General features: G+C 44.0%; 1 protein-coding gene across 2 annotated transcripts in view; it reads right to left on the bottom strand.

The window, feature by feature from the left end:
* LOC122934584 (probable cation-transporting ATPase 13A4) overlaps positions 1-14,562 on the bottom strand; it is a 165,851-nt gene that overhangs the window by 21,123 nt on the left and 130,166 nt on the right. For both annotated transcript variants that reach the window (XM_044290158.1, XM_044290159.1), the window contains 4 exons: positions 12,703-12,825; positions 12,222-12,301; positions 11,145-11,187; positions 10,946-11,055 (listed from right to left, as the gene is read on the bottom strand). In XM_044290158.1, the coding sequence (XP_044146093.1) occupies positions 10,946-11,055; positions 11,145-11,187; positions 12,222-12,301; positions 12,703-12,825 (356 nt within the window). The remainder of the gene's footprint in view (positions 1-10,945; positions 11,056-11,144; positions 11,188-12,221; positions 12,302-12,702; positions 12,826-14,562) is intronic.

Genomic DNA, 14,562 nt, shown 5'->3' with positions numbered 1-14,562 from the left:
ATGGAGCATTGTCCTGCATGAAAATCATGTTTTTCTTGAAGGATGCAGACTTCTTCCTGTACCACTGCTTGAAGAAGTCTTCCAGAAACTGGCAGTAGGACTGGGAGTTGAGCTTGACTCCATCCTCAACCCGAAAAGGCCCCACAAGCTCATCTTTGATGATACCAGCCCAAACCAGTACTCCACCTCCACCTTGCTGGCGTCTGAGTCGGACTGGAGCTCTCTGCCCTTTACCAATCCAGCCACGGGCCCATCCATCTGGCCCATCAAGACTCACTCTCATTTCATCAGTCCATAAAACCTTAGAAAAATCAGTCTTGAGATATTTCTTGGCCCAGTCTTGACGTTTCAGCTTGTGTGTCTTGTTCAGTGGTGGTCGTCTTTCAGCCTTTCTTACCTTGGCCATGTCTCTGAGTAATGCACACCGTGTGCTTTTGGGCACTCCAGTGATGTTGCAGCTCTGAAATATGGCCAAACTGGTGGCAAGTGGCATCTTGGCAGCTGCACGCTTGACTTTTCTCAGTTCATGGGCAGTTATTTTGCGCCTTGGTTTTTCCACACGCTTCTTGCGACCCTGTTGACTATTTTGAATGAAACGCTTGATTGTTCGATGATCACGCTTCAGAAGCTTTGCAATTTTAAGAGTGCTGCATCCCTCTGCAAGATATCTCACTATTTTTGACTTTTCAGAGCCTGTCAAGTCCTTCTTTTGACCCATTTTGCCAAAGGAAAGGAAGTTGCCTAATAATTATGCACACCTGATATAGGGTGTTGATGTCATTAGACCACACCCCTTCTCATTACAGAGATGCACATCACCTAATATGCTTAATTGGTAGTAGGCTTTCGAGCCTATACAGCTTGGAGTAAGACAACATGCATAAAGAGGATGATGTGGTCAAAATACTCATTTGCCTAATAATTCTGCACTCCCTGTATACCATTTAATATGCTCAAGGCGAGCAGTAAGGGAAGGGAAAGTGGCCGTGATGCTGATGGTGCACGCAGAGGTCGTGGCCCTGGGCGCAGTGAAACTGTGCCTGCTGCAAGAGCACAAGAAACAAACTCATCCACGATAACTAGCTTCATGTCCCAGTTTGCAGAGCGCCGCAGGACACCACTCACGAAGTCAGACCAGTGCGACCAGGTGGTCGGTTAGATTGCAGCAGATAATGCTTCCAGTCGGTTAAGCACCACCCTGTCTTCCACAAAGTCCAGTCTCAGTAGCCAAGATATTACTATAATGTTGCTCACTCACAAACAACAAAGACATACCTAATATGGTCAAAAATAGATCCACTTTATTGCATAGGAATCCATGTACACAATATATAACAATACAATAGTAATAATAAACAACAGATGTATAAAGGTGCCAGAATCACCTGACCTATGTTGCTACTACCCCAAAAAAGATCTTCCACATGTCAAGTGTCACCATATCCAAAAAATATAAACTATAAAATGTGAATATCGCAAAATGGCCCACCTGTTACTCCATGCATGGGTATATCCCTCTGTACAGGTAGATACCTATATTAAGTTCACTTCTAGGAAGTGTATAATAACACTCCCTAATAAATGTTGCCCACAACAATGGTATATGTTCTGGTAAATATACATACCCTGATTTGTTGTAGTATTGAGGCCTGTTTTGGTTTTGTCTCAGTAGCCAAGAGTCTGGTCAACAGAATCCTCACCCTGATACTCCTTCCTCCCACCATGTAGAGTCTTGGCAAACAAGTGATCCCACACTTGTATATATTTCGAGGAGCTCTTTTCAATCGGCATTCCTTGATTTGGCCCTCTCGCCCAGCCCGCTTGAAGAGAGACATGAGGAGATCTTTTGCACCGATTCCCAAACTCTTGAGCATCCACAGTCAGAAAAAGAGGACGGTGGGGAACGGCAATTAGTGTTTCACGAGGTGGATGATAATGACTATGAGACAGTTGCCAATAAGTCAACCGCAATTAATGTCTCAAGAGGTTGATGATGAGGATGAGACACAGTTGTCAATAAGTGAGGTTCTTGTTAGGTCAACAAGTCAGGAGGATGACCAGCGTGAGGAAGTGGAAGAGGAAGTGGTGGACGATGAAATCACTGACCCAATCTGGGAAGGTGGCAAGCCGAGCGAGGACAGCAGTACAGAGGGGGAGGGATCCGCAGCACGGCAACAGGCTGGAAGAGGCAGTGGGGTGGCAAAAGAGAGAAGGCGAGCCACACCAAACAGGCTCGCAACTGTTCCCCGGAGCACCCCCTTGTGGCAATCTCCCTTGCCATGGGGTAGGTGTTCCGCAATATGGCGCTTTTTTGAGGAAAGTATGGATGATAAAAGATTTGTAATTTGCAACCTGTGCAGTACCAAAATGAGCAGGGGCGAGAACAGTAGCAACCTCACCACCACCAGCATGATCAAAGCACCTTAATAGGTGGGCCGAATGCCTGGGTCCACAATCAGTGACTGCGGGTCACACCACTGCCTCCTCTTCCCCTGTGTTACGTGCTGGCCAATCCCCTGTACAAGACGTAGGCCCGGGTGCCTCCCACCCTGCACCTGGACCTTCGCAAGCACCATCATCTAACACATCCACTTCGGTGTCCCAGCGCAGCGTACAGATGTCCATTGTCCATACCCCAGGCCTTTGAGCGAAAGCGCAAATACCCAGCCACCCACCCACAGGCCATAGCACTAAATGCGCATCTTTCCAAATTGCTGGCCCTAGAAATGTTGCCATTTAGGCTTGTGGACACAGAGGCTTTCTGCAGCCTGATGGCGGTGGCCGTCCCTCGCTACTTAGTCCCCAACCGCCACTATGGATTTCTGCCACCACCTACATTGCTGAAACTAATTTTCTTAGGTGACAAACAGCACACTGCCGCAAAGCTGTGGCAGGGTATAAGGGACCAGACTCAGCTGGAGCTCTCGCCACTTAACCTACAACCAGGCATGGTTGTGTCTGATAATGGCCTTAACTTGGTGGGGGCTTTGGAGCGCGGCAAGCTCACACACATACCATGCCTAGCCCACGTGTTCAACTTAGTGGTTCAGCGGTTTCTCAAAACCTACCCTAATTTGCATGAGCTACTGGTGAAGGTGTGCCACATGTGTGCCCATTTCCGAAAGTCATCTACAGCTGCCAGCGGTCTGGCAACGCTGCAGCAGTGGTTGTACTTGCCAGCTCACCGACTGGTCCACATTTTGGCCAGGCTTTGTGAGCAGCAGAGGACAGTAGTGGAATACCAGCTGCAACATGGTCATTGCCTTTCCAGTCAGCTTCCGCTCTTCACAAGTGACGAGTGGACATGGATTTCTGACCTCTGTGAGGTTTTACGCAACGTTTAGGAATCAACACAGATGGTGAGCCGCGATGCCACTATTATCTGCGTAACTATCCCACTTCTGTGTCTACTGAAATGCTCGCTGCTCACAATGAAGGCAGACACTTTGCATGTGGAAGAGGTGCAAGTGGGGGAAGACTGTACATAAGGTGATAGCCAAACCACCCTCAGTTAGTCTTCGCAGAGCAAATTGGATGATGATAAGGAGGAGGGGGAGGAGGAGCAGTAGACGGTTGCCTTCGCTACAGAGGGTAGTACCCATAGCAGGTTTATTCCATCTGTTCTGCATGGATGGGCCGAAGAGAAGGAAGAGGATGAGGAGATTCCTGTCCTCATCAGGAGGATGACTCCCAGTCTTGTCTGTTGGGACTCTGGCACACATGGCTAACTTTATGTTATGCTGCCTTTCCCGTGATCCTCTGGTTATACGCATTTTGGCCAACACTGATTACTGGTTGTTCACCCTTCTCGACCCCCACTACAAAGAGAACTTCTCATCTCTCATTCGTGTGGTGGAGATGACTAGTAAAATGGTGCAATACCAGAAGGTCCTTGTGGATAAATCGCACCAAAAATTTCCAGCTGACAACGCTGGTGGCAGACTACGCAGTTCTTTGGGCAACCGAGGAGGGTAGACGAGGGGGACACACAGCAGTTCCAACAGAGGCAGGGCAACACTCTCCAAAACCTGTGACAGTTTTATGACACAATGAAGGCGGACGGTTTGCATGTGGAAATGGTGGAAGACTGTACATAAGGTGATAGCCAGACCACCCTCAGTTACTTTTGAATTTGATGTGGTGTGTGTTGCGATCTGTAGTTTTATTATTTATACCACTTCGGAGTGTGTGGGTGAGTGAGTTTCTGATCACTTTTTATTTATTTATTTATTTATTCATTCAATGAAGCAATGACAAAATTAAATTGACCATTTAGATTTTTTTTCCAGTTATACCGTTCGCCATGGGATACATATTTAATAGTGATAGCTTTTTTTAGAAAGTGGCGGTGCCAAAGATCATTTATATTTTTATTTTATATTTATTTTTATCTTTATTTTGAAGAAAGAGGGATGATTTTAATATTTAAAAAAGCACTCCTTTTTTAAAAGCCCTCCTAGGGTATCTGAACATGCAATCTTTATATTGCTTCTCCCAGGGGCGTAGCTATAGGGGATGCAGAGGTAACAGTCGCTACCGGGCCCAGGAGCCTGAGGGGGCCCAAAGACCCTTGTGCCATATAAGAGGACACTGGTATTATTGAAAGTACATGCTGGTCAAGTTACACCTCTGGCTGAAGGGAACGGGTTAGGTCAAGAATTTGGATTGAGGGGGGGTGCCGTTTCAATTTTTGCCTCAGGTGGAACGAAGGCTATGTGTTTCCCTGTCCCTTGCCACTAAGTACTGAAGGAAGGGGGGCCCAAGCTGAACTCTTGCACCAGGGCCCATGAGCCTTAAGCTACGCCCCTGGCTTCTCCTATAGACTGCTGTGAATTAGCTTTTGCAGTCTAAGGGCTCATGCACACGTGTGTGCCCCATGCCTGTATTGCGATCAGCAAACATCCCATTGACGTGAATGGGTCCGCAATCCGTAAGATACAGTGTGGTGCGGTGCAGAGGCATGGATCAGAAGCCCACAGAATTTCGGTCTGTGACTCTGCACCGCAAAAAAATCTTTTTGCAGTGCAGTACGTATCTTGGAAATTACAGGCCTATTGAAGTGAATGGGTCCACATCTGGAAAATGCCTGCACTCAGCCAGTACCGTTGCATTGTGGACCATCTGTAGTGCAGCAGTCTTGGGGAAAGCTTCCTCAGATGCCGTGGTTACAAAAGACCATGGTATCTGAGGATTAAAAGGGGTTCTCCAGGAAAATGAAAATAATTATATATTACTTTATTATAAATATATTCCCAAATACCTTTCAGTAGTTATAATGGCTTGTTTATTCTCTTGAGCAATCATTAAGAGAAATAAAATGGCTGCCGCCTATTAATACACACAAACCCGGTCCTAATCACACAGCAGGATAAGTTACTTCAGAGGTAAAGAGCTGCCTCATCCTCCTATCTGTTCTGCTTGTCAGGGATTATGATCTTGAATACAGATAAGATCTTCAGCTGAATCTCTGTAGGAATGGAGTCCATGAAGAGACATGAAGTACAGAGATGATTGACAGGACAGGTTGTGGTAATGTGGTAATGGAAACTGCATACAAGTGCTGCTGCTCATTATTCACATCCCCACCCTAGTCTCTGTAATTCATGTCTTCTTGTGAACTCCATTCCTACAGAGATTCATCTGAAGATCTTATCATCTGTATTCAGGATCATAGTCACTGACAAGCAGAGCGGAGGCTGGGGCAGCTCTTTAGCAAAGTTTTGTGAAGTAACTTGTCCTGTGTGATTAGGACAGATTTTTGTGTGTACTAATAGGACAGCGGCCATTTTATTTATTTTAATTAGAGATGAGCGAATTTCATGTTATGAAATTCGTTTGCGCTTCATTTGGTGGTAAAAGCAGAATTGCGTTATGGATTCCGTTACCACGGACAATAACGCAATTCTATGACGGAATGTATAACGGAATGCTTTTAGAGGCATTCCGTTATTCATTCTGTCATAATAGAAGTCTATGGCTTGCATAACGGTTCTGTCCTATTTCCGTTATGCAGGAGAGGACATTACGTCATAGAATTGCGTAATGGTCCGTGGTAACGGAATAGATAGCGCAATTCTGCTTTTACCACCAAACGAAGCGCAAAAGATTTTCAAAATATGAAATTCGTTCATCTCTACTCCTAATGATTTCTCCCCAGACAAAATGAGCCAATATAACTAATGAAAGGTATTTTCATTTTCTTAATTCCCGGAGAACCCCTCTAATGTCTGCAATCGGCATTATGGTCAATCACAGATATTAGACAATAAGAGGCGATTTAAACTTTTATATCTTTTTCATTTTGTATATATTTTTTTACATTTTTTTTAATGATTTTGAAGCTCATATATAAGCCTATAAAATCATTTTTTCTTATATTAGCCTGCCATCTGGTGGCCAAAATAAGAATTGCAACATGAATGCTGTGGTCCTCGTCAGCGAGACTCACAGCATTAAAAGCAACAAACGACAGCCCCATTGGCCGCATTATTTTTATTTTTTTACCATTAGAAGCTGTGATCTCATTTGATCATGGCATCTAAAGCCTTTAAGTACAGCAATAGACATTATTGCCGGTCACGGTAATTAGTGCCAGGTCTCTGCCGTTTGCTTATCGCTCCAGCACCGTACATGTATAGCACTGGTAGCAAACGGGTTAAAACAGCAAAAACCCATAACAAAATCTATACAACACCTGTCTCAGCAAACTACACTTTGCTGAAACCACTGCAGCTTTCGGGATTTCAGTTATCGCATCCAGCTGAGGTATCTGGGTGAGATATACACACCTTCCACCACTTTACCGTAAACATTGCCACAGTAGATATAGATATAGAGATGTAAATAGATAGAGTAAATGATAGATATCTCTCCATCTTCACACACACATATTATATATATCTGCACACACATACTCTGTACACATATATACATAACCACATGTATGTATTGTATATATAACATTGTAGGAAAAGCAGTAACTTTTTATTCAATGTTGGGAATGGGATTGCTATCATTATGTTGATTTCTCTATGTACCGGTAGGTTTTTGACTGAAGGACTGAGGTGCTGTTGTCACTATGGCATCACAAGTAGGCAGAGAGGTCATGTGACTGCTCCTCTGAAGATGCATGCTGGGATTTTTATTTTCACTTTGCAGCTGCTCCACCCACACAGCCTCTCATCAATGGGAGCATGCTATGCTGTTGAAAAATGATACATACACAGTATATCTGTCATGATACAAATACCTATTGGCTTTAGTTATTGTCTGGGGCACTTTATTGTTTTTTATACTTATGGTGGCCAACCCCTTTAAGTGAATGATCAGGCCCATTTGGTTGCAATAAATAAAGTCTCTCTTCACTGAATAGATAATGGAAGAAGTAGTTCATACAGCAGCAAAATGCACAATTCTGAGGTATCTTATAGTGTAGGATTCTCCCAATAGTTGTGCTTAGGTAGTAGCAATGATGGTAGTAGTAGTCCTGAGTCTCTCGCTAAACACTTAGCAATCTTTCCAAATAACCACCTATGTGCAATTCCGTTCTCCTTTACTCCTTCTGCAAAATGTGTTTGGTGCCGAAGCATTTACCCATAAATATCTGTTCTCTTTCCCTCAGTGGTAGGCTCTTAGTTAAGTTGTTGTCTGGCAGCTTTTCAGTCTCAGGAATGGTGTTTCCTGGACGAGGCTTCTCTTGGAGCCTACATGGCAGGAGCTCACACATGTAGGTGTTGCTTCTAGATTTGCTCAGTTAAGACTCCCTAACTATCCAAAGAGGCTGGACCACCTGGTCTCCATGGCACACTAACCAAGACTGCCAGTGTTAACTCTTATTTCCATACACAACTATTTGGAATACATAGTGCATAGAGAGATAAGTGTCCAAATCACATTTAACGTTTTGCAAACAAATTAGACTTATGCAGTGATCCACTGAATCGCTGCATTAAGGGCTCTTTCACACCTGCGTTATTGTCTTCCGGCATAGAGTTCCGTCGTCGGGGCTCTATGCCGGAAGAATCCTGATCAGTTTTATCCTAATGCATTCTGAATGGAGTAAATTCCGTTCAGGATGCATCAGGATGTCTTCAGTTCCGGAACGGAACGTTTTTTTGGCCGGAGAAAATACCGCAGCACGCTGCGCTTTTTGCTCCGGCCAAAAATCCTGAAGACTTGCCGCAAGGCCGGATCCGGAATTAATGCCCATTGAAAGGCATTGATCCGGATCCGGCCTTAAGCTAAATGTCGTTTCGGCGCATTGCCGGATCCGACGTTTAGCTTTTTTAGAGTGGTTACCATGGCTGCCGGGACGCTAAAGTCCTGGCAGCCATTGTAAAGTGTAGTGGGGAGCGGGGGAGCAGCATACTTACCGTCCGTGCGGCTCCCGGGGCGCTCTAGAGTGACGTCAGGGCGTCCCACGCGCATGGATGACGTGATCGCATGGCACGTCATCCATGCGCATGGGGCGCTCTGACGTCACTCTGGAGCGCCCCGGGAGCCGCGCGGACTGTAAGTATACCGCTCCCCCGCTCCCCGCTCCTACTATGGCAACCAGGACTTTAATAGCGTCCTGGGTGCCATAGTAACACTGAAAGCATTTTGAAGACGGATCCGTCTTCAAATGCTTTCAGTACACTTAAGTTTTTCCGGATCCGGCGTGTAATTCCGGCAAGTGTGAAAGAGGCCTTAGCCTCAAGTACAGGCCGGACCTAGGGCTGCAAGCCTAGGGGGATGGCCTGGCATGATAGAGGCTTGAAGGGAGTGGAGCTGTTAGGGAGTTAAGGGGTTCATTGGGAGGTTAAGTTTGGGTGTTGCATTTGAGGAGGGGGTAAGGTTTTAAAAGGGGTGGAAGGAGCGGGAAGAGGGGCCATTTTGCAGGCAACAGCCGATCTGCAGCAACCCCCACCCATCCTTTGGGCTGCGTTTTTCAAGCAGTGGTTGGGTTATGGCAGAGTGGTTATGGGTGGATTTTTTGTTTGGTCAAGCAGGGACTGTTTTTTCTAATGCTGGGGTGGTGGTGGGTCCTTGGAGTTGGTGGTTATGGTGGATCTGGCGTGGTGGACTCCCCAGGTACTGGAATTTGGGGCGTGATATGGCGAGTATCTGCCCACGTTTGTTGCCCATGGTTACCATTTTCTGCCTCTGAGCTGGTGTTTATCGGCTAGAGGTAATTTAATTTAATTGAGGGGCGGGGCAAATACCTGTCAGGTTTGCAAGGCTCCAGGGACCCTCCCCGTGTTTTAGGTTTTCCTTGGGCAGGCCTTCAGGTGGGAAGGCCTTTTGGGATTGGTTATTTATATTATTTATTGTATGTTTGTTATTTAATAAATGGCTGCTGTGGCCAATTAAATCCACCTGTGGTGTTGCGTCTTTATTTGGTTGGGAATAGGGAGGACATAGGGGAACGATTCGACAATATGCTTGTCATGCACACGTTCGTGGAACACGGACCGTGAGATACCGGCCTGGATTCCTGCTGAGTGCAGGAGCGCACGGCATCATTGGTTGCTATGAAGTTGTGCACTTCGTGCTGCCACTGCTGAACAGTAATACACTCGTATGGTCTATACAAGTGTATTACTGCACAGCAGCGGCGGCACGAAGCGCATGCCATCATAGCAACCAATGACGCCGTGCGCTCCTGCACTCAGCAGGAATCCAGGCCGGTATCTCACGGTCCGTGTTCCATGGACGTGTGCATGAGGCTTTACTGAAACTTTTCAGAAGAATTGCATCCTTCTCTGCACACATTTATTGACAGAAAAGAAGAAGTAAGAAGTCACAGTATAGGATTACATTCTTTGGGCAAAGTATGGCAGGTATCATTTCATCACTACATGATGGTATATTTTTGGTGGTATTACTTGGGCAATGCATTGTGGTACAATTAGAGTACTGTGGTGTTATTTGGTCTATGGAGGCAGCATTATTTGGGCTCTGTAGGTGTCACAGCCTATGGTGTGTTTTGTGACACTTTCCTTCACTTGGTTGCCCGTGACTACGATTGGTGTTGTATGCATGTGGTGGCAGTGTCTCGGCCATCTGGCTGATCCCCAGGACATGGTTGCCACTCATGCCATTGCCCACGGCAACAGGTGAAGTGTGTGATTATTTGTACACTTCTCCTTTAAGTGGCCGTCTTCCCTTGCCTTGTGTTGGAAGGGTTAACTTCCTTCCTAGCGTGTGTGCACTGGGTGTGTCTGTGTGTGAGTGTGGCTACATGGGCTATTTAGCCTCTGCTGTGATCAGTAGTCTGAGGGGTACTTCAGCCATGGCTAGCTGGAGTCATCCTCCTGTGATATACCATCTGCCAGTGGGGGCCACCCTTGTGGTCATAAGTTATGTTACATGGTGTTATGAAGGGCTGTGTTTGGGCTCCTTGTTATTGCAACTTATGGTCCTGGGTTCCTGTGTGATGTGTGGTGTGTGCTGTGTCCGCCATATCTTGTGGACAGCAGCGCTTCTGCATGGGTTCCAGGCTTTGTGTCTGTGGCAGGTAGGTGTTACTTGTTGCATTTACCTGCCATTGCCATAAGCTGTTCATGTTTCCCTTTTTATGTAGCTTGGCCAGTGAGACTCCTGTTCCTACGTGTCTAGGGGGAACAGGTCGTCTTACCCTGCTCCTAGTCCAGGGCCACCCTGAGGGCTAGTAGGAATATTAGGTTCCGGAGTATGAGCCCTCCTACCATCAGGGTCGGCTCATACGGCTAGGAGACACGGTCAGAATTAGGGATTAATAGGAGGTGACCTGTTCCCTGATTCCTGTCCTGGCCTTGCATCGACCATCCATCTTCTGGCATCACACGGCTGAGGGTTTTCCCCATCCTCAGCCGTGACAGTAGGGCCTTAATATTATGGCAAGGTATTTGTACATTGTACTATGGTAATATCTTTAACATTAAAGGTTAAATAGCATGGAAACAAGTGTCTTAGAACTACTCACTTTAATAGTTGTGGGACGCATTCAATATTTGGTGTGTGTGATGTAAATGGTGACGCCACTGAAGCTTCTTGTTCAGACAAAGAAATTCCAACATGAGCCATTTTTAGGGCCTGAAATGATGTATTAAGATCACAATTATGATTTGAAATTGTGCAGAAGCATTTAACAAAAAAGGAAACAAGGAAGGTAAAATACTTACACCGCAGTCATTTGCACCATCACCACACATACCAACGTAATATCTAGAAACAAAATAAAAATAACTAAAGTAATTCTCAGTCACAATCTAAACCATCTTAACCTCTTTGCATTCCACCAATAAAGAAATAAAACACAGGAGTAACTCCTTGATTTCAACAGGTCAAGTGGTTTAGTATTCGCTGTGGACTTGCATCTTGATATACAGTAATTGTTCACCAGATGTTCTTTTTAACTGGCTTAAAGCATTTTATTTACACAACTTTCTCCATTTTCTATATCCAGTATAGATTGATATTCTGAAATAATTTGTATAAAATAAAGTAATAACGTAAATTAACAGCTGCAATAAACAGTTCTGTTCACCAACATTCTGGTTCTGCTCCCTTTGACCACACAGTCAAGCCCTTTACCGCCTCTTGCTGCCTCAAACACAAAAACATCTTTCTTATCCGATCTTCCCAACCTCATGAGTCAAGCAAAATCATTGTACTCTCCCTGACTATTGTGACAACCCACTCTAAAGTTTACTCTGAAAAAAAGTACCCCAACAATCCGTCCCTAATAGTGATACCATATTCTTCACTTTTCCTCCCATTCTCAACTTCAGAACATCTGCCACAAATCTCCAGTCTAAGATATCAGACCCTCTCCTATGTCTCAGGCTTTCATAAACAACCTAGAACCCATGTGTCTAGCTTACAGTCATAAACTTCTTTCCACTACATTTGCAAAGCAGAGAACATATAAATTCCCAATAAGTGCTGCCAAGCGGCAAACAGCGTCCTATATCTGGCAACCTCAACACTGCTATGTCAGCATTATTTTAGATATGTTCTGTATACCAAATGGGTACCTTTTTCACCTTTTTGTAAGATAACCCAATTTCAGTTTAAAGTCGCAGTGTCCACTGACACCTTTAGGGGTTACGTCCAGAGCTGTCAGACATTTATAGAACTTGGGTGTAAGACATTTTATAGAATCCGTACCAACATCCTGATGCCATTTCAAAACACGCGAACATTTTTAACAGGGGCAATTGTTTTTGTTTTTTCAAAACAACCTAAGAATAACTTACCCTAATTTCTGGAATTCCTCCACAAGGCTTGATTTTTGCCCTGGAGACATTCGAGCAAAAACAGTTCCATCGAGGAGTATCTGAAAACGATCATAAAACAAGTTAAGCATGTTATGGCATGTGTAGTACAATTCACAAATTTGATTATTCCACCAACCATATATGTTTTAAAGTGCATTGTAAACCTCTGTAGATAGAGCAAATTATGATGATGTATGATCCTTTATGGCAATATACCATATAACAGAAATTGTAAGTATCTGCGTTGGCCTGTGATGAGTGAAGCAAGTTCTAGTCCAAGATATATCATAAGAACAGGGTTAGTAGATAAGAATACGGTTGGGCATGGATACCAAAATAATTAGGGAGATAAATTATATTAGGTATAAGGTTTTATATTTAATAAAATGTGAAAAATGTCCCTGCAATGTTCTACATGCTCTTACAAAAATATATATCAGCAATTAAGGAATGTATTCACCTTTTGTAGCAAACTATTAAAGTAACGCCAAAGGACTTCGTAAGTGTTTCCAGTCATGGCAAAATAATAGGGAGGCTTTTCAATGTCTGGTTTATTTTTTTCCCGAATATCAATATAAATGTCCTAGAATAACAACATTTTTTTAATTCTTCTTAATAAGAGAATGACAAATCTTTAGAACAATGACAAATACAGCATAGTCAAAATACACATTAAAATAAAGTATCAAATGCAGTTCAATTATTAATAAAGTTCATTCACATAAAGCCTACTAAAACAACTAATAAAATTAAATATATTGATAAAGGCTCAACAAGCTAAACATACTGTATACAATCCAGGAGAAAAAATCAGTGCGCTTGATGGTATTGTGCGCTGCAACACACCATGCCAAACAGATAGCCTCTCCTGCCCCACAAAGACGTAGCTCTTCGGACCGAAAATTAACCTTTGCTGCATTCCAAAAGGTGAAATGTTGCTCTAGTCATCCTTGGTCATGAAGAAGTAAAAAAGTGGTTTTGGTGAAATGCTTTTAATGTGACATCCGTTTACTCGACAATTCTGGTAAACTGAACTACAGTAGTTGTGAATTTCATAGGACTATGAATAGAAGACTGAGCAATGATACACACCAAATAATGTTGACATACACATACACACCCTAACAATGAAACTGAAACACCAAGGCCCCTTTCACACGGGCGAGTATTCCGCACGGGTGCGATGCGTGAGTTGAACGCATTGCACCCGCACTGAATCCTGACCCATTCATTTCTATGGGGCTGTTCACATGAGCGGTGATTTTCACGCATCACTTGTGCGTTGCGTGAAAATCGCAGCATGCTCTATATTCTGCGTTTTTCACGTAACACAGGCCACATAGAAATGAATGGGGTTGCATGAAAATCGCAAGCATCCGCAAGCAAGTGCGGATGCGGTGCGATTTTCACGCACGGTTGCTAGGAGACTATCGGGATGGGACCCGATCTTTATTATTTTCCCTTATATCATGGTTATAAGGGAAAATAATAGCATTCTGAATACAGAATGCATAGTAAAATAGGGCTGGAGGGGTTAAAAAAAATAAAAAAATAATTTAACTCACTTGCTCGCGTAGCCCGGCATCTCCTTCTGTCTTCATCTTAGCTGTGTGTAGCAACAAGGACCTTTGGTGACGTCACAGTCATCACATGATCTTTTACCATGGTGATGGATCATGTGATGACTGTGACGTCACCAAAGGTCCTTGTTGCTACACACAGCTAAGATAAAGACAGAAGGAGATGCCGGCTACGCGAGCAAGTGGACTAAGGTGAGTTAAATTATTATTTATTAATTTTTTAACCCCTCCAGCCCTATTTTACTATGCATTCTGTATTCAGAATGCTATTATTTTCCCTTATAACCATGATATAAGGGAAAATAATACAATCTACAGAATACCGATCCCAAGCGCGATTTTTCTCACGCGCGTGCAAAACGCATTACAATGTTTTGCACTCGCGCGGAAAAATCACGCGTGTTCCCGCAACGCACCCAAAATATGACGCCTGTGTGAAAGAGGCCCAAGAAGAAAACGTTGTGGAATTATAGAAATCACAGGATTTATAGATATGTTAATGATATGCAAATGTTAACCCATTAGGTGTTCCACAAGAAGTAATGGAAAATGAAGATTACATTTCAGAATTTCACTTTTTTGGCAGATTTTCCAAGGATTAACAGCCAAACAAAATTTAATATTTATTGCCCTGATTCTGTAGTTTTCAGAAACACCCCATATGTGGCCATAAACTGCTGCACGGGCAGACGGTATTGCGCTAAAGGAAAGGAGCGCCATATGGTTTTTGGAAAGCAGAT

Source organism: Bufo gargarizans, chromosome 4, assembly GCF_014858855.1.
Source record: "Bufo gargarizans isolate SCDJY-AF-19 chromosome 4, ASM1485885v1, whole genome shotgun sequence".
Lineage (NCBI taxonomy): Eukaryota > Metazoa > Chordata > Amphibia > Anura > Bufonidae > Bufo > Bufo gargarizans.
This window is presented reverse-complemented; position numbering and strand designations above follow the sequence as displayed.